Source organism: Paroedura picta, chromosome 8 (assembly GCF_049243985.1).
Source record: "Paroedura picta isolate Pp20150507F chromosome 8, Ppicta_v3.0, whole genome shotgun sequence".
NCBI lineage: Eukaryota > Metazoa > Chordata > Lepidosauria > Squamata > Gekkonidae > Paroedura > Paroedura picta.
In genome coordinates, this window is record NC_135376.1 from 71,817,395 (window position 1) to 71,845,385 (window position 27,991).

Sequence of the window (27,991 nt, forward strand, 5' to 3'; positions counted from 1 at the left end):
TGGTTTGTAATCAGAAGTTCTTTATTGACATTTATGGGTTATGAGTTGTAGCTGCTGCATGCCATGGAGGAGTGTTGTGTTAGAGGAATGATGTTGTTGTGTGCAGATTGTTATCCTCGAGGGAGCCGCGCTGCCTTCTTCCGTCTTCGGGGATGGTGGGGGGCCGGGAGCCGGCCTTCTCTCAGCCCCGGGAGCGGCCTCGCTGCACTGAGGCCACTCCTGGGGATGAGAGAAGACCGGCTCCTAGCGCCCATTTTATTCTACAATAAAATGGGCTTTATTTCTAGTAACTAAATGAAGCAGTGGAAGATTGGAAACCATAGTAGCTGCTGGGCCATAGGATCCCAAAGAGTCAGACTCAGAATAGCTAACATCATCATCATCGTGGTTTTAATAAACCACTCCTCAAAGTCTCTTTTTGCATCCCTAATTATTTTTATATGAATTTTTATTTTTCACAAAGATTGAAATAGAATAAGTATGAAAGATACTCATTTGTAAGAAAATATATAGAATACACTCAAAACATTTTATATTGAAAACCCCCTTCTATCCCATTATATTTCAGCTTCCTGCCTGAAGATTATTTTCTTAGATAGTTCAGATAAGGATCCCATTGTTCTTGAAGAACTCTCTAGGCGGCCTTGCAGTGGGCAGCGGCATGGCGGAGCGAGGCATCTGGCAAGAGTTCGGGGTCCCTGGTTCCAGAGGGGCTTACAGCCTAGTAGGAGGGGGGTCTGTTGGTGGCAATGGTGGTGAGGCGCAGTAGGTCTGTCTTTGGGTGGCAATGGCTTCTCAGTCTTCTTGCTGGTGGCTCACAAAACAGATTTTTGTTGTTTTCTCTTACATTTTTCCCAGTAGCTTTTCGTTCCTTTTGTTTTTTTCTAAATCTCAGGGTCTTCCCTCCCCCATAGCACTGTTCCCCCCAAAACCCTCTGCATAAAATTCATTTGTGTTATGACCCAAAATAAAATTGACAGTGTCAAAAGATCTTTATAAAGATTTCCCCATGAACTTGATGATTTTATAGTACATGCGCTGGGGAGCATTGAGACCCCAGATGAAATCCCAGTGGTTCCAGTCGATAATATTATGATGGTAAAGAAGCTTTCTGATCCGAGGAACAAAAATGTTCATATCTTCTGTGTCTGCCACTAAGTCATTTCCTCCAGACCATATCGCAGTCGGTACTGTCATGTCTTCAATTTCATATAAAGGAGGACAGGGCTAAAAAGAAAGTAATGGAATGTTAATAATATATCAGGGGTTTAGATGCTATCAGTAAGAATTTCTTTCTGACTGAATGTGATGCAATTTCAAATTTCAGTGATCTACAATCTTTTTTTTTGAGTGGGGGGAGACCAACAGTGGTCTATCAAAATATTTTCAATTAAGACAAGAAAAGCACACACTCAAAAAATTCCTTCTGTGTTGATTTTCTTAAAATTATTGCTCAAAACTGTTCTATCATTTTGGGTGCTTTGTTGAACACTGTAGAGAATAGACCCACTGGCATGAAAAGCCCAGGTTATTCCTACAGATTGAAAAGAATTCAGAATTTTATTTGATACAGCATTTAGCCAGAGTAGATTACCACCAGAATAATACGAAGGAGAAGGAGAGGGAGAAGGAGAAGGAGAAGAGTTGGTTCTTATATGTCACTTTTTCTCTGCATGTTGTTTCTCCGCATGTTGTCCCCTTTTCTCCTCATGTTGGCTCTGTGTTTTTTCTGCAGGGGAACTGATCTCTATCACTTGCAGATGAGCTGTAAAGCTGGGAGATCCCCGGGTCCTACTTGAGGACTGACATTCCTGTATTCACCACAGCTTGCGAAGTTGACGAGCAGCCTGGCACCATATCTCTTGGGGGCTGGAGGTAAGCCATGGCCTCCACTCTTTCCACAAAGGCTGCAGTTGGGTATAGCTGGCTCTGTTGCATCTCTAATCAATGTGTGGCAGTTCTGGGTCTTATTTATTTATTTATTTATTTATTTATTTATTTATTTTATTTCTATACCGCCCTCCCCGGAGGCTCAGGGTGGTTTACATTAAACTTATAAACAATACATAGAACAGTCTTCATTAATAATCATACAATAATAACAGTGGTTGTAACAAACAGGCACACTGGCAGGAGTGTAATGTCACCTCAACAGCCCTACCTTGCTGCACCACAGCAGCCTGGTCTCACTCAACCTGAATTGGCTGGACTGGCACCATGACTGCAGAAAGGGTTCCTTCAGGCATGATGGCTCCAGTCTCAACCTGGGGGGAGGAGGAGTCAGACAATACTATATATAGGTGCAGCTGAACAAATCGTAGCTTTTGTGGTCTTTCAGAGCAGCCTTTTATTTTTCCTGTCTTGCACTATCCTTTCCACAATTACATTTTATGTTACATGTTGTCGCTTACCTTGTTATATTTTGCTTGGTTCTCAATGTCATAGTTGAAATGTCTGAATAGGTTTGATTTTGCCACCTATTGAAAAAGTAGGTGGAAACATTCATTCATTCATTTATTCTCTCTTGCAGTCCAAGACCAGTCATCAAAAGCATTGCATACAGAATATAAAAGGCAGCATAAAGTGTTACATAAATCAATAAAACCATCAGTAAGATATATTACCTAGGCATGGGGTATCTAGCAGTATTTTAACCATTGTTTCCAAAGCCTTGTTGCTTCCTGCATGCTGGCTAGTGCTGGACTTCTTTTCCAGTAGTCATTTACTACCAAGTCTGATTCAAGTGTTAGGGCCATTCCGCACAAGGATCAATGTTGCCAATTGCTTTCACAAAGCGGAAACGCTATTTTAAATAGCGGAATCTCGCGTTCCGCATATCTTCATTTGTAGTGGAATCCAGTAGCGTTTCATTCGTTCCCCACAGGTTTCCAGTCTTGCAGGAATCGCTAGAAAGGAAGCGATTTTTTTCTGTGCTTGTTCCCACCCCTGGCCATCAATCAAATGGAACAGCCAATGGGCAGTTGTTATCATGCTCCCGAAAAGCCCCTTTCCCTTTAAGCACAGTTTAAAAAACACAAACACGTTTCAACGAATATGCCTTGATTCTTTTACAACGTAGAGACCCATCTAGCTGGCGGGTGAGCTGGCGATTCCTCGTTACCACGCTCCCCCAAGTGGAAAAAAAAATCCCCCCCCCCAGCACGGGCGCAATTTTGGGCTGAAATTAAAGGGAACTGGCGAACAGGGGGCTGTGTTGTGCTTGGGGACTTAGGGGAGCTTTAAAGCACTTCTGTGGAGGGACTGTAGCCAGAGAAGCCTCACTGGGTGAATGAAGCCTCGCTGGCTCATTGCTTTCCCCGCTCCGAGGGAAAAAAATGGCGATCGCTTCACCGGAAGTTTGGAGGAGAGAGCCAGGGGGAGGGACTTTGTTGCAACCGCTACATTGAGAATGCACCTGTCTTTTTTGCAAGTGTTGCAGGTTGTTGGCAAGAGTGTAGCGATTTTCTGAGGGTGAATCCACTTTTCCCGATTCCCCAGAAATCGCTACAACAAAGCGATTTTGGCGCTAGTGTTGCAGGAGTGTTGCAGATTGCTCACGACGTCATGCAGAACGTAGTTTTAGTGGCGAAAACAAAATGTAAGACTAGTGCTATATTAAAGTTGTGTGGAATGGCCCTTAGTTTTAACTCATGGTGTAGGTCTGGAAGATATGAAAGACCTCTCAATAGGAGCCCCTGGTCCCATTAAGGTTGTACAAGGAGGCACTCTCTCCTTTTGCAATGTGAGATCAACATATGACATAAATAAAGCTTTTCCTGTGATTTTCTCCCATACATTAGGTCAATAACATCCTATGAAGCCTTTGGCAAAAGCACAGGGCTTTTCTTTTTCCTCCAGGCAACCCTACACAGAATAGACTTGATAGCAGAGCCACTATAGTAAATAGGGTTATTCAGCCAATAGAGATGTCCACAATAATTGACTAAAAATATAGCAAACTGTACCTGGTGCCAGTGTATAAGATTTTTAAGAGAGCTAACATCTGGAAATCGAGCTGCATACACATCCATTCGACTCTTCAGGAAAAGATCAAAAAGAAACTTAGAAGAGAACTGTGAGTGGAGAAATGCATTTCAAGTGAATCCATTTATTGCAGTTTTGCATTTATAATAACACCATCTGAGAAGCGCTAATGGTGAGCCAGAGCAGAACCAAACATTGCATGTTTTTGGAGTGTCAGTTAAGGACTTCAGAGGCCTACATTCAAATTCCCATTTTACTCTACGCTTTCTGGGATTTTTATGGATGCTAGTTGAAAACCATTTCAGTGGTTCCTGTCCTGTTTGGTCAACATGGTCTCCTCACATTACAGCTTCAGAAGCGCATGTGACTGTGTCACTGTTACATAATCACCCCAAATTGTCTTGCATAACTAAGCAGAGCTACAGATGGATCAGAGGGAGGAACAATCTGGCTAACAATACAAAAGAAGTGTTGGGTTTTAGACCCTGCTTTTCATGACCCAAAGGAGTCTCAGAGTAGTTTACAGTTGTTTCCCTTTCCTCTTCCCATAACAGACACCCTGTGAGGTAGATGGGGCTGAGAGAGCTCTGACAGGACTGCTCTGTGAAAATAACTGTAACAAAACTGTGACTAGCCCAAGGTCACCCAACTGGCTGCATGTGGAGAAGGGGGGAATCAAACCTGAGTTGCCAGATTAGAGGTCAATGTGCTTAACCACTAGGCCAAGCTGGTTAACAGTACCCAAGAAGGGAAAACATCCCTCACAGACCACAGAACTATATTCTTTCTCCTTATTCCCCCCACCAACACATACTCTATGAAGGCAGTAGGAGAACTTAGATTACTGGTTAGCTTGTAATCACATCTGATTGATCCCATGCACTACAACATTGTAATATTCATCAAGTGATCTCTGACTGCCTGGAATCACAAAGTAAAGAAGACCAAAAAATAGCTCCTGAAATAGCAGCTGAGCAGTAAAGAGGCACAAAACAACACTGCAAAGAATCAATTACATATTTAAGGAACTTTACACCATGAAGTCCAATTCCCCCACCTCAGAAAATAAATTAACATAACAAATTAATACCATATTTAAGAGCAAACCTCTATGCAACAATTATATTCTGTTACACACCATATTGAGATTTGTGGCATTGAATCCACCTTGAGAAAGTAACAAATGGCCACATATATTCTTCATCCATGGATTGCTGCATAGCCTAATGATAAATTGTCTCATTGGCTTTTTCCAAATCACCACTTTTTTGCTGTCAAAAAGTCTCTGTAGAAATATAATAGTCATAATTTATATTGAACTACTTGCATGACCAGTTGTGGCTACTTTAAACCAGCTATTCTCAAACTTTATTGGGTATGGAACTTTTAGGAGCTCTACAAATGTTCCAGGAGCTCCTGCACTTGCTAGGCTAAAACAGACCTAACCTAAGAGTGAAGTAAATATATTCAGTGTGCCTTGTCATATATATCTTTAACACTTATAGCTATATAAATATTTGCACACAGCCCTCCTAGGCAGAACTTGTCCAGCCTCTGCTTCCGCATCCTGATTGGACCGGCCCCGCTCACACCCAATCCCCTACAAACTGGGCAACAAGCACTGTGGGCTGGGAACACAGCCTGGTGAGGCCTCAGTGGGGAGTGCCCTTGCCCCAGCAAGCCTTGCCATGCCCTGGTGAGGCCTTGCCAGGGCTGCCACAGGGGAGGCCTGAGAACACAGCCTGCCAAGGCCTTGGCAGGGAGCACCCGCCCAAGCTTGCTCCTGGACCGAACTCCCTCACCATAGCCTGGCAAAGCCTCAGTGGGGCAGCCCAGTTGGGTGGGTGTGGGGAGGTGAGGAGTGCTTGACTGAGTTTGTCCACACCCTGACCAGGCTCACTGCAGCCTGGCAAGGTTTTGCCAGGACTGCCCATGTAGGTGGTAAGAGGTAGGTGGGGGGTGGCCGCCCTAATCCAACTAGCCTTTCCATGCCATGACTAAGCCTTGCCAGGGCTACCGGGAAGGGGTGGTGGTGGCTAAAGGCTGTTGTGTTTTTATACAACGGGCTTTGTTGCATATAAGGCTGTTGTGTTTTTATACAACGGGCTTTGTTGCATGTATGTATGTATGTATGTATGCATGCATGCAGAGAGAGAGAGAGAAAATTTGACCAAGAGAAGCATGTGCTGTCATATATATTTTTTGTCTTGAATGCATTAATTCAAGGACACACAAAGGAATGGATTACTTGATTTCTTTTTCTTTCCCTTAATGGTTAAACTTTCTAGCAATTAATGGCATCATAGGTGACAAAAGGGTTTATTATTATTATTATTATTATTATTATTATTATTATTATTATTATTATTATTATTATTATTAATGTTAATGCATCTGGTGAGACGGACTTCACCCACAGCTATTTACATACATATATATGTATAGTCAAGTCACAAACAATTTTTGGCAACCCCAGCAAGGGGTTTTCATGGCAAGTGAGAAGCAGAAGTGGTTTGCCATTGCCTTCCTCTGCAGTGTCTCCCTTCATGGTCTCCCTTCCAAGTTCTGACCCTGCTTATCTTTCAAGATCTGTTTAGATCAGGTGACACCATGCCATCTTCCCTCTCATGCAGCTATTGGCTTTTATGAAATTGTGAGAACTTTAACTTGAGAAGACATGGCTTGATGACTTCCATCTGATCCTTTGAAGTCTTTAGATACTCTCAGAAGCACCTATGGTAGGTGAGATTAGGTCCAGGGAGCTTTGCAGTGCCATCCTAAGCAGACTTGTACTCAGCTAAGCCAATTGACTTAGAAGGGTATAACACTGCTGGTCTGGGGAAGGTCAGGCAGGAAAAGCTCCAATGGAATGCCTGTAGTGAAAAAGGAAGAATTCTCATTATAAGTTCTAGAATCCCTGGGCACATGCAAAGTGTACCACCTTCAATGTTGAATGACAGCTATCAGACCCTGAAGAGCAGTTCCTTTTTGGTCCCAGTGGTGAACATGGGGGAAATTCTCCAGCAATGCTGTGCTTTCCATTCAAAGGGTGCAGATCACAGTTTTGGAACTGGGGGTTCTCAAGTTTGTAGCAGCCCTATATGTCATTGATTCCATTAGTTTCAAAATAAAGCCAATACCTCAATGGAGTTTTGAGAAAGGGGGCGTAATAGCTTTAACGTAGGGCTTGAAGCATGCTTAAGAGAAATCACAGGTGCCAGGGCAAAAAACATTTTGATTTTTCCAGACAGCTCCGGCATGGCAGAAAATGCTATGAAACCTGGGGGGAAAAGGACAGCAGGATTCAATATCTATTCATTATACATTTGTAGAAATCTATTAAAAATGGATAAAATGTCCTTATGTAAGGTTACCATTTGGCTGGAGAAGGGGTATACTTTTGCTTTGAACCAGCTACTAGACTAGCAAAAAGGCAGCATATTTTTTTCTTCCTTTTTTTAAAGCAGTACACTTTAGGGCACAGAGATTTTTGTCATAACTTCTACCCTTGGAGTAGCTAAAAACTGCAGGGCTCCATACTGAGTCTTCAGTTTTATTCTGGACTTTGCATACTCAAAAATGTTATTTTATTTTAGGCATTGATGATGATGACAACGCCACAAGACCACAAAAACTTAAGCTGAACCAAGTGGAAAACATAGTGTCCAATCTGTTTAATGAGGGAGTACCTTAGCAGTGGTCATCAACCCCCAGTCCACAGAGCAGTACCAGTCTGGGGATCAGTCTGTACCGGGCTGCGGCTCCTCCTAGTTCTCCTCCCTGGGTGCTGCCTCGCAGACTGCCCTTTTAAGAGCTGCCCACCTCACAGGGAGGAGCTAGGAGGCTTTTCCTGTCTTGCAACATTCTTCCCCCCCACTCCGCCCCACCCCACCCTGCCCCTCCCCGTCTTTGCCCTGCCCGGTTGGCACTGGCTCCTAGGGAGCCCTCTCCCTCACTGCCACTGCCTGGGCCCCTGTGCCCCAGCCGCCATGCTCCCGTGCTGAGCAGGTGGTGCTGCCCGGGGGCCCCGGCGGGAAAGGAAGGAAGGCAGGAAGGAGCCTGTAGGAAGGTGGCCGGGGAGGAGCTTTTTGGGAGTCCCTTGAAGAAGTGAGCTGTGACTCATGAAAGCTCCTCCCTTGTTACAAATCTGGCCAGTCTTTCAGACTTTCAGGGTGATAGTGGGCTCTTGTTCTTTTCCAATGGTGTTTTTGGCCTCTCAAGTGATCCTCAGTCTTCTCTTCCTTGCCTGACAGACTGATTTTCTTGTTGTTTAGGTCAGCGGTCCCCAATCTGTATCTAATTTTGAAGGGATGTTTAAATGTTACCATAGTGACCAGAGTCAGAGAGCATTAGGGCAGTAGTCAAGAGGAGAGTAGACCCCCCCCCCCGGCCTCAGTAAAATTGTCAAGCGTTGACCAGTCCCCGGTGATAAAAAGGTTGGGGACCACTGCCTTAGAGGACATTGCCAATGTACCCAGTTCAGAGCAGATCTTCAGGCCAAACAAGGGGCAATTAGTGTCATTTCTCTCTCATTCCCCCACTTTTGAAGTCCCACATGCCATTGCTCCTAGATGAGTCACACAGGGACATGAAGTGGGCACAGAAAGGCTTGATTCCATAACCATACCAAAGGGATGAGTGGCTTGTGATAGACACATCTGGCCCAATGAACCAATTAAGCTGAATATAGTACAGGATTTCAGAACAAGGATGTCCACGTTGTTCTATTTTAGCTTACCAATAGAAGCCCCTTGAGAATAGCCAACATAGTACAATTGCTTCTGCTGGGTTTTCTGTAGGATAAAGTTTATTGTCGCTGGAAGGTCATACATAGCCATTTCATGGAAGCTGTAATAGAAATAGACGATATCTGGATGTCAATGCAGGGTAAGAAGAGAGGCTCATCCTAGATTTGTGTGGGTTTTTTTTTGTTTTAATTACAATAATTTCAAAAAAGGGGAGTGTTTTGTAATTATAGCAATTATTATTATTATTATTAGTAGTAGTAGTAGTATTATTAGTAATATTTAATTTGTATACCACCCTCTTATGCAAGCTTGCCAGGCCTGGGAGGGGGGCTGGCCCATGGCTACATCATGTGGAACCAGGGCTTAGCCCTGCTTCCATATGAGTGCCATCTTGGCCTTTTCCAACAGTGCAAAAAGAGACTGAGTTATTCTGAGCCATCTGGTTTCTCTAAATCCAATCTACTGCATAGGGCTGTTGTGATGACAAAATGCCCCCTGGCCTTTGGAGGACTGTGAAATGAGATATGTAAAGACTGACAGCAGGAGGAGTTTCCCATGACTAGTCAAGATCCCATGACTATTTTTCCTAAAGCTGTGAGGTTTTAATTGCAGGTTGATAGGCTTTGCAATTTTGACTGCATGGTTTGCATTCACAGTTGTATACTGCATCACAACAATCTGTTTGGGTAATGCCACATGCTTTCTTACAGTGACCCATAAAAGTAACATTTATTTTAAATTGTGACTTATTCCGTTTAAATCACCTAAAGTCCCAGAATTCATCGTCATCAGTTGAGTAATTCTGGTGTCTCTGAGACCAACTTGATCCTCTGCTGTTTCCAAGCCAAACATCATAGCCAGCATCTGCCAATATGAAACCGAAGCTGTTGTTGGCCATGTTTTCAACCCAGTGGCTAGCTTCTCCAAATATTCCATGCTGCAGTAGTATGACAGGCTTGGGCCCTAGTTAACAGCAAAGAGAAAGAGAGATTTCTTTGTAAATGACGAGGATTCCTCCTTCATGCCATGAAATTCTCACGGGGGTGGCCTATATTCGTATCTTTGTAATTTTTCATGCAGTAATTACTTGTAGCCTTGGATGAAAATGGATTGGTCTGTTTTTGTTACATTGTTCGCAAGAAAAGGATTTCACTCCCCATACTCAGTCATGCCAAATTTTTTTGCCTGGTACCCACACTCGCAATCTGTATTTTGTAGTACACTCATATGTCCTGTAATTGAAGGTCTATGTGAAATGTTTGGAGAGTTAGGATGACAAAGCCAGGACACTGTTAAGTAAATTACACATATTGATTTCATTTTGAAGATCTACTTCAAAATGATTAAATGTTAGGTGATGTTGATGCAGTTATCATCATCATCATCATCATCATCTCCAGCCTCCCCCCGGAGGCTCGAGGTGGGTCACATAAAAACCAAACCCCTAAAACAATAAAAGCACAATAAAACATAATACAATTAATACAAAAGTTATGACAAGAATGGCAGCAAAATTCAATACCTAACCCAATTCCACACCCCCTAAGAAGGGAAAGGGAGGGGGCAGATGACAGACGCAACCGTCACATTTCTTGCTGCCCGGCCTCAACCGAAAGCCTGGCGGAAGAGTTTGTTTCACAGAATTTGTCACGTTGGATTCATGTTCCCTGTGAACCGCCCTGAGCTGCAAGGGAGGGCAGTACAAAAATGTAATGAATAAAATAAATAAATAAAAATGTAACTAACAAGGGTTACAAGAGAACTTAAGTGCCTTTCCAGTGCCCAGGATGGAGAATGCATGTTGCAGTCCCAGGGCTTAAGGAAAGAGAGAGGGCAGTGCAGATGAGGGATCCTTTCTATACAAACCCCCAACAAACACAATCATAAATGGCCACAACTTTTATTGGTTACAGCTGTAAGAAACCTTGACACAATAAGGGGAAACCAGAATCTGGCATTGGCTGACCTGCCTGCCAGTCAATGTACCATGGCCCCACCCCAAGCCCACCTGCTGGGGTGGGGGCTGAACCATGGGATGACAGGATGTCAGATTCCATGATGACTGACACTAAGACCGTTTACGCAGTGTGAACTTCACTGCTCCAGCTCCCATGCAGGAGCAAAAATGGGGGACAGATGAGGCGCACCAGGCTAAATGCTCCCCTGTGGGGGTGCAGGAAGAGATAGGACAACCTGCCGTGAATAAAACTCCAGCCTGCAGCTCGGCATGAAACCTCCAGTGCATAATTGGTCTAAGTGATCTCCCTTGCCACTTGAGCATGAGGATAACCTGTTGGCAGCCCTTGAGCTGGGCATGCCCCTTGAAAGTCCTCACCCCAAGATTTCTTAAGGGGATACCCACACACTGGGAAAACAGGCACACAGGCCGATTTCTCCAAAACGTATCGGCTCCGTACTGATACCACCACAAGACTTGGGCATCCTCCAGCCCAGGTTCCACCAACACTCCTATAACCACAGTCAAGTCCGCAGGCCATACTGAACACCATGTGAGCCCAAATTTCATGCCCTAGCAGCCACCCAACCACCAGCTATCTGCATGATCCATCTCATCTGGATGACCATGGCAATTGTCAGCCTCACTGTCTCTCTCTGCCTGTACAGGATCACAAATAGGACCCATGGGTGAGACAGTGGCCCAAGCTACTACTTGGTCTTAAGAATAGTTTTGATTTAAAATAGCCAGTTGGGTGCCATGAAGTTCTCCCTTGAGTACATCTGTCAGATAAGCTTAGGTTCCAAGGCTACAAGTTCCAAACGAGGGATATCACTATTATACTGGAAATGTTTTTATGATGTTAAGTGATTGTTGTCTGAGATTGCACATTCTTTTTATTACTGATTTGAAATGTTTTAAATCCTTTTGTATTTTCCTTTTGTATTGTAATGGCCTATGGCTACATGCAATAAAATCTGACTTGACTTGACCACTATTATATTAGTAGTACCAATCCCTGGATTCCTTGTTCTTTGATAGCTTAGAAGTATTTAAAAAGCGGAATACCTCCAAATTTAAGATTTTTTCTTCCATAGGGAATTCGGTTTATTGTCAAATAATAAGCATCATCTGTCAAGACTTCATACTCTTCACAGGGGTATCCTCGGAAGGAAATCACTTGACTCTGAAAGAAGAACTAAACTCTTGAGATTGTTCAGAAAAATGGAAAATGTTTTAATATATCTGGCAGACAGAAGATAGTAAAGAAGCAGGATATGCAAAAAGGTTCATCTGTTTGTATGATGTTTTAATATTGGGTAAACTAAACGGATTAAAATATGGAAGAGAAAACAATTTACAGAATTGGTACACTAGTACACAGAAGAGCTGGGAATCTCTGGGTAGCTGTTAACATCAAACAACATAGAAAACACAAAAAGAAGGTCCTACTCTTTTGTTTTGCATCCCCCATACATGAGAATTGAGAGGTGTATCTTGGTTCCCTCATGTTTAGTGAAGATATAAGAACACAGGTGACAGTTTGCTTTGTGCTTGTTATTTAGACATTTTTTCCCAGATCAGTGATCCCAATGCAGGTATCATCTATAGGTATCCTCACCTATACCCTTCCTTTCAGTCAAAACTAGAACAAAGCAAGACAATCATATCATGGCTCCTTAGGAGTTCTATTATCCACTGGAACCCTCCCAAAAATGTAGGACATTGTTAGTGTTCCAGGACTGGTTAACTGCTTATTGACCACACGTGAGAGTCATTCGCTTGCTACTCCTCTCTCATTAGGTTCACCAGGTAACTTCCTACACTCACTGGCTCTCCCAGTGGCTCTCTCTCCCATTCTTGACATTTTTTTTACATGGGAGAAAATGGGAGTGGGAAGATGGTGCAGATAAGATATCACTTCTAGTTGTTGTGTTCATGATGCTATTCAAATCTCCCCAATCTTTATGGCCTTCACCATAGAGACTGGGATATTCCCAGAGTGTTAGGGTGGTGATATTAATGTTTGGTGATAACCTGGGAGTGACATCACTGAATCAGCAATATCCCCTGTCCCCAAGCTCTGCCTATGAAATCTCCAGAGGGTTGCCAACTCCTGGCTGGCAATCCTCCTTCCCACGGAGTTCTTATTTTTGCCTGTCTCTGGCATTCTCTTCCTGCATTCTCCTATAACCTCTTATCTTGTTGTTATGGCTTGCCAAATCAATGCATCATTTCCTGGTTGCCTTGCAGACTGGACAGATTGCTGATGGCCAGAGCAAACATTACTCTTGCACTCATATTCAAAGTTGACCCTCCCCCCAGTTTATCAGTGTCCAAACTTTGGATGTTATAATTCATTTATTTATAGTTAAATGCCTATACTCAGTATTACTAGCTCGAGGCAGTTGACATAATATAAAACACATGATAATAAATAAATAATCTAAGATAGCTAACAAGCAGTTAAAATATTCCAAGCCTGCATCAAACAATAATCTTAGTTTCTGCACCTCCTTGTCCTATTCAGGGGTGGGGTTGTTCTTAGGGAGGGCTCATTCAGATGGCATCGTTTACTCATTTAGTAGCCCCAATCAAAAGTTTGTTGGTGGAAGAGCCCCATCTTGCAGGACCTTCAGAAATTCCTGTAGGGCCCACTGCTCTTCTGGGAGCTCATTCCAGCATGTGGGGGGGCAGGACCAAAAAGGCCCTGACCCCGGTTGAGGCCAGATGTACTTCCCTAGGGCCAGAGATCACCAGCCAATATGTATTGGCTGAGCAAAGTGCTCTTTGTTGGATATAGTCAGTTAGGCTGTCCCTCAGGTAGACTCTAGAGGAAATCAAAAGAGCATATTTTGTGTTCTACTCTTCCCAATTAATTGTGTGTTGTAGGCCCAGTTCAGACCACCCCCCCCTTCTATTCTACTATATCTAAAACATTTATTGGACTATTTAGCTTACAACATTCATATGAACTTCAGGATTCTCATATCTTCTGTTCCAGAGGAGTTCTTCTAAGGTTACAGTTGCTTGTATTAGACATGCTATTGCAAAAAAACACCACATCTTACTTCTGAAAAATAATTGGGGTGGGGGGAGATATGTTCATCAGTAACTGTGATAATATCTTCCTCTCCAGATCAAAGCTCAATTTGTATTCCTGTATAATCAAGGACCCTGGGTTACCTTAAACTTCCATATTCACAGCAATACTGGGTTAAAAATGGACTTGCAGTCTACATAGAAACATTTTGTTCACATCATTTGAATGTGCACTGGCTAACCCCAAAAAGTGCCATTAGACTCTGAATAGGGAAAGTTTGGGTTTTGAATGACAGAGACCAAGTGTAGCCTCAAAAAATTGTGGTATAGATCAAACTAGCACTGATAAAAAGGGGGGGGGGACTCTTCCTTTCACCCTCTGATTCAACCTGTGCGCACACATTAAATCAAGTTGCTTGTGAGTCAATGTGGTACAGTGGTTAAGAACAGCAGACCCTAATCTGGAGAACAGGGATTTATTCCCCACTCCTCCACATGCAGCCAGTTTGGTGCAGCCACCTTGCCTAGTCATAGTTCTCTTAGAGCTATTCTCATCGAGCAGTCCTCTTAGAGCTCTCTCAGCACTACCTATCTCAGATAGTATCTATTTTGGGGAGAGGAAGGGAAAGGTGTTTGCAATTGTTTGGGACACCTTCAGATGGCGAAAAGTGGGGTATAGCAAAACTAGCTCTTCTTCTTCTTCTGGTGACCCTATGAATTAATCACCTCCAAAACATCCTATCATTAGCACTGATTGAGTAAATTAAGAGTTACGTCTCAAATTGTGCAAAATGGCAACTTAACATGTCTTGTTAGTCTCACAAAATTCTTTTTTAAAAAAGAAAGTTAGCATGAAAATGTATGAAACATATTCATGTGTACAGGAAATGCCATCAGAGGAAGCTGAGGTCATTTGCATATTCTCTGTCATTACTTCTTTAACTCAATGAAGCCTTTCTTCAGAAACTTACCTAGAACCACCTTAGCCATCTTCACTTCCCTCTCTTTTGTCTTGTGCTTGCTGACTTGCCCCCAGCCCCTTATTTTCCCACCTAGTTTTGTCCCCTTCCAGAACATCAAATAAGTTCACAGTTCAGATATTTTATTCCTTCACTATGGGAATCAGCAACGTAAAGAAACAAAACAAAACACAGAATTATGAACAAATGATATATGACACAATAATCATATTAGTGATGATCCGTTGGTTGAACTAGCTTGTCCCACCCAAACTAGCCCATTTTTATAAAGAAATTAAACATTGAGAGTAACTGAACACTTTACCGTCTAGAGTCTTCTTGGTGTATTTCAAAGACAGCAGAATGTTTGCTGATGCTCTCACAATTGCAGAGGTATTTGAATGGACAGGTGATTTCTTGGCTCACTAGCTTTCACTGGTATGTTGCGTGACAGGCCACGAAATTCATGCTGTTGGGTGGCTACCAAATTACTTGTTCATATCATTGGGAACACCCAACTAATTTTTGTGTCAGGTGTCTAATTGATAACGTCTTAGTAAATGTGGCACATGTTATTATTAATTATTAGACCTATAAACCAACCCTCCCTAATAGACTGAGGGTGGTGTACAACATTTTTAAATTCTCCATAAATATAAATTCTTATAAAACAGTAATCTTTTCATGTACAGACTTCAGCTTCCTAGGACACATGTGAATTTCCCTGGTGGGCTCCCTGTGTCTGTGGCACAGGGGAAAAGCCTGAACCCTTTCCCACTATTATTACATTTCTGATCTAAATTCACAAGTCATATCTGACAGCTACATGGGGTGGGAACCCTGGACCTAACCTATGTGCTCTATAACATGTGAAGCACAGCACAGAAATACTACCAGTGAAAGTACTCATTCTTCTAAGACAGTAACGACAGGACGAAGACCAGGATCTCTAGAACAATTCTACACAAGGAATCTTCCTCTGGAAAGCCTCCAGTTGCTGGACATGACATTGTCCAGGGGCTGGCTTGAGTTTTGGCCAGATTTGCCTTCATAGAATCATAGAATCATCTTAAACCGCTCCGCGGGAGCGGTATAAATAAAACAGTAAGGGCCCTGGCAGAGGGCCCTGTCTGGGATGAGGAAGGGTAGCCGTTGGCCCCTTGGGGCTGGAATGGCAAGCGGACGGCCCAATCGGCATGCGTGAAGCTCCTGCCGATTGGGCCCTCCACTTGCCATTCCGGCCCCAAGGGGCCAATCAGCCCATTGGCATGGAGCTGACGAGTTGGGAGGTGGCTGCTGTAGGCAGCTGCCGGTGGAGGCGGCAACAGGGCGATGCTTGTGCCCACTCGGAGCCACGTACCTGGCCTGCGGCGAACCCGCCGCCGGGAGCCTGCCGCACACAAATTATTATTATTATTATTATTATTATTATTGAATTTATTTCCCGCCACTCCCTTGCGGCTCATGGCGGGTTACAACAATATAAACCCCATAAAATACATTAAAAACCAATTAACATGTCAATATTAATGACTACCTGGCAAGAGCGGCTAATCAACTACCCATTCCCCCTTAGCAAGTGGAGAGGGGATACTGATGGTACTCATGACTAATCCCAATCCTCAGGTCCCGGGGGGGCGTAGGTGTTAAGCCTGGTCTCAACCGTAAACCTGGCGGAAGAGCTCCGTCTTTCAGGCCCTGCGGAACGATGGAAGGTCCCGCAGGGCCCGCAGTTCTCCCGGGAGCTCATTCCACCAGGCAGGGGCCAGGACCGAGAAGGCCCTGGCCCTGGTCGAGGCCAGGCGTGCTTCCCTAGGGCCGGGGACGACCAATAGATTTTCTCCCGCAGAACGTAAAGCTCTACGGGGGGCATAGGGCGATAAGCGGTCCCTCAGGTATGTGGGTCCCAACTCGCGTAGAGCCTTGAAGGTTAAAACCAAAACCTTGAACCGGATCCGGGCAGCAATTGGCAACCAGTGCAGCTGCCTCAGCACTGGCTGGATATGGGCCCTCCAAGGTGTACCAGTGAGGACCCTGGCAGCTGCGTTCTGCACTAGCTGAAGTTTCCGGATCAAGGACAAGGGAAGGCCCGCGTAGAGCGAGTTACAGAAATCTATTCTGGAGGTGACCGTTGCATGGATCACCGTGGCCAGGTGTTCGGGGGACAGGTAGGGCGCTAGTAGTCGGGCCTGGCGAAGTTGGAAGAATGCCTGGCCTGCTACTCTTTTGATCTGTGCCTCCAGAGTTAGGGAGGCATCAATGATCACGCCCAAATTCCTGGCCTGGGACGCGATGGTAAGATGCGCCCCTCCCAGGGTGGGCAAGTGCGCTTCCTGATCCTGCCCCCTGCGTCCCAGCCACAGGACCTCCGTCTTGGAGGGGTTGAGTTTCAGACGACTCTGCTCGAACCATTCTGTCACCGCTTCCAAACATCTGGCAAATGGTTCCGGGGGAGAGTCCGGGCGGCCGTCCATGAGGAGATAGAGCTGGGTATCATCAGCGTACTGGTGGCAACCCAGTCCAAAACTCCGCACCAGCTGGGCCAGAGGGCGCATAAAGACGTTAAATAATGTGGGGGAGAGGACCGCGCCCTGTGGGAATCCACATGGAAGTCTGTAGGAGCGCGAGAACTCATCCCCCACTGCTACCCTCTGGGTCCTGGAGAAAGGAGCGTATCCAGCGTAAAGCTGTGCCCCGTATCCCCGTTTCGGCGAGGCGGTGGACCAACAATTCGTGGTCCACGGTGTCAAAAGCGGCCGACAGGTCCAGAAGAACCAGCACTGCCGACCCGCCTCTATCCAGCTGGCGACGGAGATCATCCAGCAGGGCGACCAGCACCGTCTCCACCCCGTGGCCAGGTTGGAAGCCAGACTGATATGGATCGAGTGCCGAAGTTTCTTCCAAGAATGCCAGGAGCTGGTCTGCCGCGGCCCTTTCGACCACCTTGCCCAGGAACGCTAAGTGCGATACTGGGCGGTAGCTGTCTGGGTCTCGCGGGTCCAGCATAGATCTTTTCAGGAGAGGGCGGACCACTGCCTCCCTTAACTGCTCAGGGAACTCCCCGGATTCCAGGGAGAGATTGACAATATCCCTGAGCTGGCCTCCTATCTTCTGGCCCCCTCCTTTGAGGAGCCATGACGGACAGGGGTCGAGGGGGCACGTGGTCGCCCTGACCGAACCTAGCAACTCGTCCACTTCGGGTAGAGAGAGCCGTCTGAAGCCATCGAACGTCACCTCCAAAGGCGGCCAACAGGTCTCCAGTTCATTTACTGTATTAACTGTGGCGGGAAGAGCGCGGCGGAGCGACGAGACTTTGTCCGCAAAATGGCTCATTAAAGCCTCACAGCCTAGTTCTAATTTTCTACTATTTTGGCGCCCCTCAAGGGCGGTAAGGGATCTAACTGTTCTAAATAGTTGGGCCGGGCGAGAGCTCGCGGACGCGATTTCCGCGGCAAAAAATTCCCGTTTTGCCACTTTCACCGCCATCTCATACGCCCTCATAAGCGTGCGATGAGATGTTCTCGTAGCTTCGTCGCGAGTCTTCCGCCACACTCGCTCTAGTCGTCTCACTTCCCTTTTTCTCTCCCGAAGCTCCCTGTTATACCAGGGTGCCCGTTTGAGTCGAGGGCAGAGAAGACGTTTAGGGGCGATCTCATCTATGGCAGCCGATAGGCGGGACTGCCAGTCCTCCACCAGGGCCGCCAGTGAGTCGCCAGGAGGCATCGGGTCCCACAGAGCATTCCGGAATCCTATTGGATCCATAAGTCTCCGCGGGCGGACTAAAATGCGCCCGCCGCCCAACTGGGGGGGGGTGGTATCCTGAGCCGGGCCCGCAGGGCATAGTGGTCTGACCACGGCACAGCCAAAGCTGTATCCAGATCCACTTCTATCCCAGCGCCGAAAATCAGGTCGAGTGTGTGTCCGGCATGATGGGTGGGCCCAGCAACAAATTGCGAAAGTCCTAGTGTTGCCATGGATGACACCAGGTCTCCGCCATGGACTGGAGAGGGCGCATCCGCGTGGACATTGAAGTCACCCAGGATCAGAAGCCTGGGGTACTGCAATGCCCAGGCGGCCGCCGCCTCCAGCAGGCGGGGCAGGACATCTGGCGGCGCGTTGGGCGGACGGTATACCAACCAGATAGCCAAACTCTCGACCGAGTCCCATCCAATACCGACACACTCCACCCCCTCGATTTCCGGCGCCGGGAGAGCCCTGTGGGTGAGAACCTCCCGGACCACAATGGCCACCCCCCCTCCCCTTTTGTGGGTCCGAGATTGGTGGAGGACCGAGTAACCTGGTGGGGCCAGTTCTCTCAGGGCCACTGTCTCACCTTCCCTCACCCAGGTCTCGGTCACGCAAGCAAGGTCCGCCTTCGACTCTGCAATAAAATGTTGCAGAGTCGAGGCTTTGTTCTTAATCGACCTTGCGTTGCACAAGACCAATGTCGGATCCTTTACCCTAGCCTCCACCCTCACATTCCTGGGGATGGGCCGGAGGTTAGAAGGGGATCGAGCACACCCAGGGCGCCGACCATGTCTCCATGACCGGGCCCTATACAGGACACCAGTGCTCCCACCCCTTCTCTTGTCCAACCTCCTCCCCTCGCTATAGCGCCCCTGGCCCATGATCGTCGAGATCCCGGCCCCAGCATAACCCCCCCTCTCAGTTTGGGCCTCCCTCTCCATACCCCTTGCTCCCAGAGAGATAATCAATTAATCTCCTATCTGTACTCCCACCCGGCTGCACTAATCCCACCCTAACCCACCCTACCCTATTTTACTAACCACCCAACCCTCCCTCCCCCACCCTATTCTACCTAGCAGCTGGTGGGACCAAGCTATACTGCAGGGTGGGATCCCGCCTGCAAGGGGTTCTCCCAGCCCTTTAGTTCACTTCCCAGCACTGCTAAGTTTCCCTAGCATCTAATCTCTCTGGTCGAAACCCTATCCTTAACCCCACTAACCCACCCTATTACCAAGAAGGGGGGGGCTACCCCAGACAGCCACAGGTAGAGAAAGGACAAAACCAGAAAAAAATAAAAATAAAAATAAAAAATAAAAAATAAAAAGGAAAAGAAGTAGTAGTTGGTATTCGCCGTTTGGCCACCAGGTGGAGCAGAGGGCGATTTTCAGTAAAACAAGTAAATCCTTGTAATTCCTCCAGTCTCCACTAGATGGTGGCCAAGGCCAATCTTCATTTCCAATCTTGGTCTTAAAGGGAGAGCACTGATATCTCCGCTCTCCGCGCTCTCTTCGAGGCAGCAGCCCCACCGATGGAGATGGAAGGGTGGGGGGGGCAGATTCCAAGCGCCGTTGGCAGCAGGAGCCCTCTGGAAGCTGTCCTTCGCCAGTCGATGGATTTTCGGCCGCAGGATCTTCAGCCGCAGGGCACGCGCACCGCTCCCGAGCCCCCCGGTCGAGCCCAGGCCCCAGGCAATGGCTCCCGCCGTCACCGCCGTCGCGCCCCGCCGCCGCTCGTCGCCTCCAAGGCCCCAAGCGCCGTTGCGCCCCGTTTCCACTCACCGCTCGCTGCTTCCAGGGGTCCCGGAGTAGAGCCCCCAGTGAGCCGAGCCCAAGGGCCAGTAATGAACCGGCAACGAAGAGCAGGCAGGGAACCAAGCCAGCCCCAGCGCCCCGCGCTATCGAGGCGCTCTTCCAGGTAGGCCAGCGGTCTAGTTTGCTGTTTTGTTCCCTTGTCGGAGGGGGGTACGTTGAGGATATATAGCTCCCGATGGATAGTAGCAATCCGCGGGGGGGTAGGTCTTCAGTTGGTGCCCCCCGTGCGGCCTCTCTCCATTGCACCTCGGGGCTTGCGTTGGCTCCCTTCCCCCAGACACGATGTCTTATGCTGGGAGGCGACCATACGCGAGCCCGGTGATGGACCGGTGCTTTGGGCCGCTCTTCCCCCCCTCTTTTTCTACCTGTTTTTCTCCTCCTTTTTCTCCTCCTATTAGGCTGCAAGGGGTCCAATCCTGTGGTAAAAAGGGGGGAGGGGGTAGGGGCTGACTCCTGAGCCCCCAAACCTGCGTCGGAGCAGCACCCCCTGAACTTAAAAACTCTCATAGCCCAGACCAGGCGGGAGCTCTAATTCCCAGCGTCTGGGCACGCCGCCATCTTGCCATCATTTGCCAAATGACAGCCCTGCCGCGTCTCTGCCATGACGGGGCTCTCCCTTCGCAGCTCCTTAAGGGCCAAAGCTGCCTGTAGCCAGCCCACCGCAGCCAGACTTCGCCCCAGCATGACGCCCAGCCTTGCGCCGGTAAGCTCCACTGCGACCTTGCCTCCCCTCCCCCACTCAGGGGGGCCCCTGCTTCCACCACCACCCAGCGTACTCTTCCACCCCCCAAAAAGCCCCTGTGACCCGCCAGCCCCCTGTGCTCTGCTGCCGACTCAACTCACACACGCACACACACACACATACAGCCACCTCGTTCTTCCCCTGTCCGCCCCCTCCCGTCGCCCCCTTGATCCCCCCGCTCTCCGCTGCAGCTTCAACATACAAACATGCACACACAAACACACACACTACGCTCTTCCCTCTCCCCCTCCCCTCTCCCCCTCGATCCCACTGCTCTCTGCTGTGGCTTCAACATACACACACGCACACACACACAGCCACCTCATTCTTCCCCTGTCTGCCCCCTCCCCTCGCCACTTGTTATCTTGCTTCACATCAAGGAGCAACCAGGGGCAATTCTGTGTGGAAGGAGAAATTCACAACAGTCTCTGAATTGTTTTGCCTTCCCTTGCAACCACCCTCACCTCTCCATGTCCTGCTCTGAGAATTTTTTTTAGAAAAAGTGTGGTCCATGTTCCTGTAGGACCACAAAGCTACTTTGCAAAAGTTAGAATAAAATCTTCTGTAAAGTGCCCACAGTCTTTTTGGAATCAGGCAGGCAAAACACAGTCCCATTTGTGTTTTCTGGTGGGGGAAAGAGGGGGTGCGTGTGATGAAGGGGGAAAGAGGGGGGTGCATGTGATGAAGCAGGCCTCTCCTGATTAATCAGGCATCCATCCTCTTTGTTTTTAAGCCTACTGTTCACACAAAATCACTTGTCAGGGTCCAGTTACCATTTCCAGCGTCTCACAAATCTACCCAGACATAAATAGAGTCTGAAACACCACAAATCCCAAAAGGGGGGATGCTTTATCTTTCTGCCCTTTCTCCATTGCAACGCAGAAGTGTTGTGGCATTACCACATAGCAATGCAGAACTGCCTTAAAAAAATTGGGGGCTCAGAGGGGGGAAAAGTTCTGCGTCCACTAGAGAACTGCTGTTCTGTGATTGGTGGTTTGCTGTGATTGACTAGCCAAGGAGTGGGGAGAGAGGTTTGGCTTGTTTTCCTTTGCAGCCTTGTCAGGAGGCAAAAAAGCCACGTTGATGTAGAGGGAAAATGCAGGAGAGGTTTCCCAAGAGGAGGCTTGCAAATGTGTGGATTACAACTGCACATTTCCAAGCAGGAGGCAGTGTGAGGTTTGCGCCTCCATGCAGAATCGATCCTACTGTAGACCATAAATGGTGGTGCTGCTTCTTGGGGAGAGGATTCCATAAGGGACTGATTCCCCTCAGAGTTGTAGCCTTATCCCTTGACTATTCAGACCTCAAAAGTAGTTGCTACCTGGTTCTGTCTGTGCTGCTACTCCCTAGGAGACACTGTTCCACCAAGGGACAAATTCTTCCAGTGGTTCAGCTCTGCTTCCTGGTTGCTGCTTCTGTTTTATGACTGTATTGTGATTGTAATATGATGTGATTTCAGATTGTTGTCCTTTTTGTTAGTTTATTTAAACCACCTTAAATAGTAATATTTCTCAAAATTCTTTTCATGGGACATAAAATATTGTGTGGTGTGATGACTGTTAATTGAGTTAAACTGGGAATGTCCTTGAAAGGCAAAGTTATAGAGATAAATTATGGCACATCAATTCATGGCTTCTTAGTGACAAGCTGATCTCCCCTCCCTCACCGCTGATATACTTAACTGTTAAGCAACAACTAATTTCACTGCATGATTCCTCCTTGGTCTCCAAAGAAGGATGTGTGATGTCTGAGACATATGCTTAAATTAATGCTTCAGCATTATATAATGTCACATGTTTATGTTCATGATCTACAGGTTGGATATATTTGAAAGGCAGGTTTTTTCCCCCAGGTCTTTGGAATTCAGAGGATTACATCATACTCGAAATGCATACCTGCATACCTCAGAACCACTGCCACGTGCACCAAACAGCCTTATGGGTAGGCACATTGTTTACTGTAAATATATATGGTCATAAACATAGGGACATGTTAAGATGCAGTCAGTCCCATTCTCATGTCATACTTCTATTTTGCTGTGAGAATCGAATCAAATAACTGCCTGAAGCCTCTCTCATGACCACAAGTACCAGCTAGATCTGGGTGGAGGCAAGTGGAGGCAACAAAGATGGTGAGGGGGTTGGAGACCAAGACATGTGAAGAAAGGTTGGGGGAGCTTGGTCTGTTTAGCCTAGAGAGGAGACAACTGAGAGGGGATTTGATAACCATCTTCAAGTATTTAAAAGGCTGCCATATAGAGCAGTGTTCCCCAACTCCCGGGCCATGGCCCAGTACCAGGCCGTGAAGCCCTCAGTACCGGGCCGCGGCAGGGGGGAGGGAGGCACAGGTGTTGGCATGCCACCGGGCGCACCTCCCTCCTCCTTGCAGCGTGGCGCTCACTGCGCCGGGAGCAATTGGCTGCTTTGGCTGCCAAATTGCTCAAGCCTAGGGGTGAGGGAGGCCTGGGGACCGCGGGGGGGAAAGAGGATTAGCGGAGCTTTCACTCACCACACGGCCCTCGCCAGCAGGCACAAACGCATAGGCGAGTGCCGTGCTGCAAGGGGGAGGTGTGGGCGCCGCGTGGAGAGAACCACTCTCCCTCTTCCCCCCCGGTCCCTGGCCTGAAAAAGGTTGGGGACCACTGAAGAGGATGGAGCAGAGTTGTTCTCTCTTGCCCCGGATGGACAGACCAAAACCAATGGGATGAAATTAATTCAAAAGAAATTCTGTCTAAACATCAGGAAGAAGTTCCTGACAGTTAGAGCGGTTTCTCAGTGAAACAGGCTTCCTCAGGAGGTGGTGGTTCTCCATCTTTGCAATTTTTTAAACAGAGGCTAGATAGCCATTTGACGGAGAGGCTGATTCTGTGAAGGCTCTAGGGGGTGGCAGGTTACAGTAGATGAGCGATAGGGATGGGAGTGTCCTGCATAGTGCAGGGGGTTGGACTAGATGACCTATGAGGTACCTTCCAACCCTATTAGTCTATATTTCTATAATAAGTAAACAAATAATCTTTTTTTTTTTAATGTAACAATATTTAATGCCATAATAGATGTGGCAGGTGTAACTCAGTCACTCCTCAAGCTTTCAGTTATTCTTTGTCTCCACCAGGGGCTCCCCAGCCTTTCACCTAAACCCTTTCTTTAATGTGCTTGGCCATGCTTCCAGCCTGGTTCTGGGGTTTCACAAAGCCTGAAAAGCATTTCAGGGGCTCCTCCATAGTTAAAACATTGAAGGAGGCTGGTGTACACACTGAGTGACCCCATGACAGTCCACCAATTCCAGTGCTATCTCCACTTTGCCAGTGCCTCCTACCTCAGAACTTGATTTGTATTACTGCCTTTTTGACCAGTTAAAAGGACTCAGGATATATTTTTTTTAAAGATGGAAAAGTAGATACAAAATATTACATTCATTCAAAATACATTTTAAGCCACCATAGCCAACCAAATTTCTCAAAATCTAAAGTGTATTAATGAAAGCGGTAAAACCAATCAAAGCAAAATCCTACAAAAGCAATCTGACTGAAACCTTCCCATTGTATGTAATTCTGCCTCTGCAGTCATTTTCGGAATGCTTCATTGACACCAAAAAGTCAAAATGCCCTTAACTGGATGGCCCAGGTTAGCCTGATCTTGTCTGATTTTTGAGGCTAAGTAGGGCTGGCCCAGGTTAGTACTTAGCAAGGGAGACCAGCAAGGACATCCAGGGTTGCAATGCAGAGGTAGGCAATGGTGGAACACCTCTGTTTGTCTCTTTCCCTGGAAACCCCAGGAGTTGACCGCAATTTGATGACACTTGACACAAACACACAAAACCACAACATTTTAGATACCAAACCTCTAAAGCCTTCTGCATTTTGTATCACTGTCCCCTGATCACATCACTACAATCATTCAAAACATCACTTCTCATCTCCCACCCAGTGTAAAAAGCCTTGACTGACTCCTATTTTCCATTGTTCTCCATCTATTCAATTGGACCTCCTAGTACAACATGGCTAAAATGTTATCCTCACTTCTGTCCTCTCAGCAAAGGCTTTTGTTCATGCTTCTGTTTTGTGGAAAGAGGAGAAGCAATCTAAGATACTGAACAAAATTGGAGACTTTGTTGGCCTTAAGGGTGCCACTGGACTCTTTGTTCTGAGGCTTCAGACTAACACAGCTGCAGACCTGAATCAATCTAAGATACTGCTTACTTAACAGAAGTTCAATAGAATCAGAGTCCAGTAGCACCTTTAAGACCAACAAAGATTTATTCAGGGCGTGAGCTTTCGAGTGCAAGCACTCTTCGTCAGACTAAGAACTCCTTACATGACCATGGGAATATATAGCAAAAATTATTTCTGTTACATTAGTAAACTGTGTCACACATCCAAATACAGCCAATGATCATTCTTTGCCAAAACAGACACTCAATCCCCTTGAAATTCAGTTGCTATTCACACAAACATGGGAGAAATAAAACTGTCTGTGAAAGTGATCAAAGGCTATCACATCACCATATGTTGCTTGCCCCCATCTGTTTCCATTCCAGTGTGAAACAGTAACTATCACAAGTTAAACAAGGTTAGCATGAATAATGAGATTTAAAAAAAACCTTTGTCCCTATTGAGTCCTGGGTGTTGATTACACCCGTAGGAACTCCAGGCAAACACAGATGTAAATGGTAAAATAGTAATATAATCTTTATTGAAAAGAGAATAACAAAAAGACACACAAATAGCTAACAAGCAGTCATGTAGAGAAGGGGGAGGAAGAGTGGAAGTCTTGATAATTACCTGTCCGAGGAATGGAGGGTCAGAGGAAGAAGCACGAACCAGCATGGGAGTTGTCAGTTACAATAAGTCTCTGAAAATCCCAGCAAAATCTGTATGAACCTGTATGAACAAAGTAACAGAACACTTACGTCAGGTGTTCTCTTAGGTGCTGCTCATATCTGTACACTTGAGGTGATGATATTGCAGCAACAGGCTAACAGATGTAGGGTGCTCATTTAACTGGATCTAAGTAATGCCAAAAATGTAGTCAAACAGCTTAGCAATGCTGGCTTGAAGCATTCAGCCATAAAAGCATCACTGCTGAAAACCTTAATTTCGTATGGAGTCATCTGGTACTTAACCACTATAACCTTCTTCTCCCTGTCCATCTGGGGAAACATTTCAGCCTTCTCACCACTAGCAACAACTCTTGTCACCTAAACCATTCACATATAGCATTGCTTAGATTATTGTCCAAAGCCTCACTGCCTCATGACCTGTATCATTACAAATCCTCTGGAATTCCAAAGTCATAGGCATGGATGAATACATCTATATTGATTTCTATATTGATTTTTGCATCAAGACATGTATTTCTCCCAGGGATTTCAAAAGAAAGTAGCCTAACTGTCTTCAATACTCTAGAGTAATGTTAAGTAAGGCTCTTTTGTTGATTCTCCAAAGCTCTACCATTATGAGTAGAGATCCCAGTCTGCAACACAGTGCCTTCCCAAATCTCTCAGAATCTCTGGAGGTTGTTGGACATCCAGAGGAACTGGTTGCCCAGTGTGTGAGGCTGCTGGACTAGATGGATCACTAGTCTGATCAAGGACAACTCTTCTTATGTTACCTTGCAACACGAAACTTCCCTGTGATGTACTTATAAGCCCAGAGATGGTCATCATCTTGTTTCTGACCATAGTCAACAGGTCTGAGTCATATCTGCTATCATCATACCAATCATCTGCAACTAGACATATCTCCTGGACTTCATTCCAACATTTTGGAATGTATTTTTCTCTCTCTATTCTCCTTAGAACAGAGAATCTGAACTGTCTTATAATAACCTAACTCCTGACCTACTAATGGTTTCTTGAATCCTAAAAGTGCACTTATCATTGGTCAACCAAAATTTCACCAATGGGTAGCCAGAACTTGCACTTCTGGGCCAATGCAATTCCTCTTGGATCCTAAAGGTACACCAATCTCAGGCCAACCAAAATTCCACCAATAGTCAGTCAGATCCTGAACTTCTGGTTCAACACAATCTCAACTGATTCTACAAATTCAGCCAATGTGGCACTAACCTCAGCACCCAGCTAATCCTCACCAACCTTCCTGACAGATAAACCATGATAAGAATGGTTCGGGAAGCCTCCCTCTATCATAAGATGCCTCAGGGTTTTCACTGTAGATCCTTAACTTAAAATCTTGTACTGTTGATTCCAGCAGGGAGTAACCAGTCTTAACTCAGCCTAATTAGAACACCCCCACCTTGGCAAAGTGAAGCAGATGGAAAGCAATTCTTTCTCAGCCAGTTTCAAGGAGTCCAGAAAAATCCTGCTTGTCTTTGAAGCAATCAGCTATTTCCACATAGATGGGTAGGCAGGCAGCTCCAAAGAGCACGTACCATTATTGGGGAGGAACAAACTTCTAAGATTTGGTATATTCTCACCCATAATTGGAGGAGAGTCCAGTTTCCACACTTTGCCACCAAGAAAGCTCAGTGTGTTCCTTAATTGGGGTGTATGTGCGGAGTGGGGAGACAGCTCCCAAACTATGAGTGATGGGAGCTGAACTTCTTGTAGCTGGTGACCCTCCTAATGTGACCCTCCTAATCAAGACATGCAAAATACATTTTTCTTTCTGTTGTTCTTCTTTCCTTTCTAAACTTAACCTTCCACATGGCTCTTCCTATTCCTCACTTCTTAGCTTGCTCCTTTCCTGCTCTCAGTTGGTCTGCCCTGCCAGCCCCACAGCATGCATACATGAGCAAAGCCTCCTTCCTTCCTTTGCCCACTTACTTCACAGCACGTTTGGTCCTGCGTTTTAGAGCCAGCATGATGCCGTGGTTAAAGAGCAACAAGTTATAATCTGGAGAATCGGGTTAGACTCCCTACTCCTCCGTATGCAGCAAGCTGGGTGACCTTGGTCTAATCAGCCCCACCTACCTCACAGGATGTCTGTTGTGGGGAGAGAATGGGAAAGATGTTTGCAAGGGACTTTGGGACTCCTTTGGATA

General features: G+C 46.3%; 1 protein-coding gene across 3 annotated transcripts; it reads right to left on the reverse strand.

Annotated features, from left to right (window-relative positions):
- LOC143843762 (lipase member M-like) lies at window positions 1-27,991 on the reverse strand. Of its 3 annotated transcripts, XM_077350349.1 has the most exons (11): window positions 27,921-27,991; window positions 25,771-25,869; window positions 13,651-13,762; window positions 11,758-11,875; window positions 9,497-9,695; window positions 8,723-8,832; window positions 7,125-7,264; window positions 5,123-5,269; window positions 3,966-4,037; window positions 2,412-2,477; window positions 1-1,227 (listed from the first exon to the last, which is right to left on the reverse strand). In XM_077350349.1, the coding sequence occupies exons 3-11, from the start codon at window positions 13,753-13,755 to the stop codon at window positions 994-996; spliced, it is 1,191 nt and encodes a 396-aa protein (XP_077206464.1). In that variant the 5' UTR covers window positions 13,756-13,762; window positions 25,771-25,869; window positions 27,921-27,991; the 3' UTR covers window positions 1-993. The 3 variants fall into 3 exon arrangements, with proteins under 3 accessions (XP_077206464.1, XP_077206465.1, XP_077206463.1); XM_077350350.1 differs by lacking the exons at window positions 25,771-25,869; window positions 27,921-27,991 and adding an exon at window positions 25,899-25,967; XM_077350348.1 differs by lacking the exon at window positions 27,921-27,991 and having other exon boundaries at window positions 25,771-25,941.

Coding starts and splice junctions, on each gene's coding strand:
- LOC143843762 (XM_077350349.1), bottom strand. CDS start 13,755: ATGTGGTGTTTTTTTGCAATAGCATGTCTAATACAAGCAACTGTAACC. Junction 9,696..11,757: donor AAAAAATCTTAAATTTGGAG/GTATTCCGCTTT, acceptor GCTGTTAACTAG/GGCCCAAGCCTGTCATACTA. Junction 4,038..5,122: donor ATGCCACAAATCTCAATATG/GTGTGTAACAGA, acceptor CTTTTCCTGAAG/AGTCGAATGGATGTGTATGC.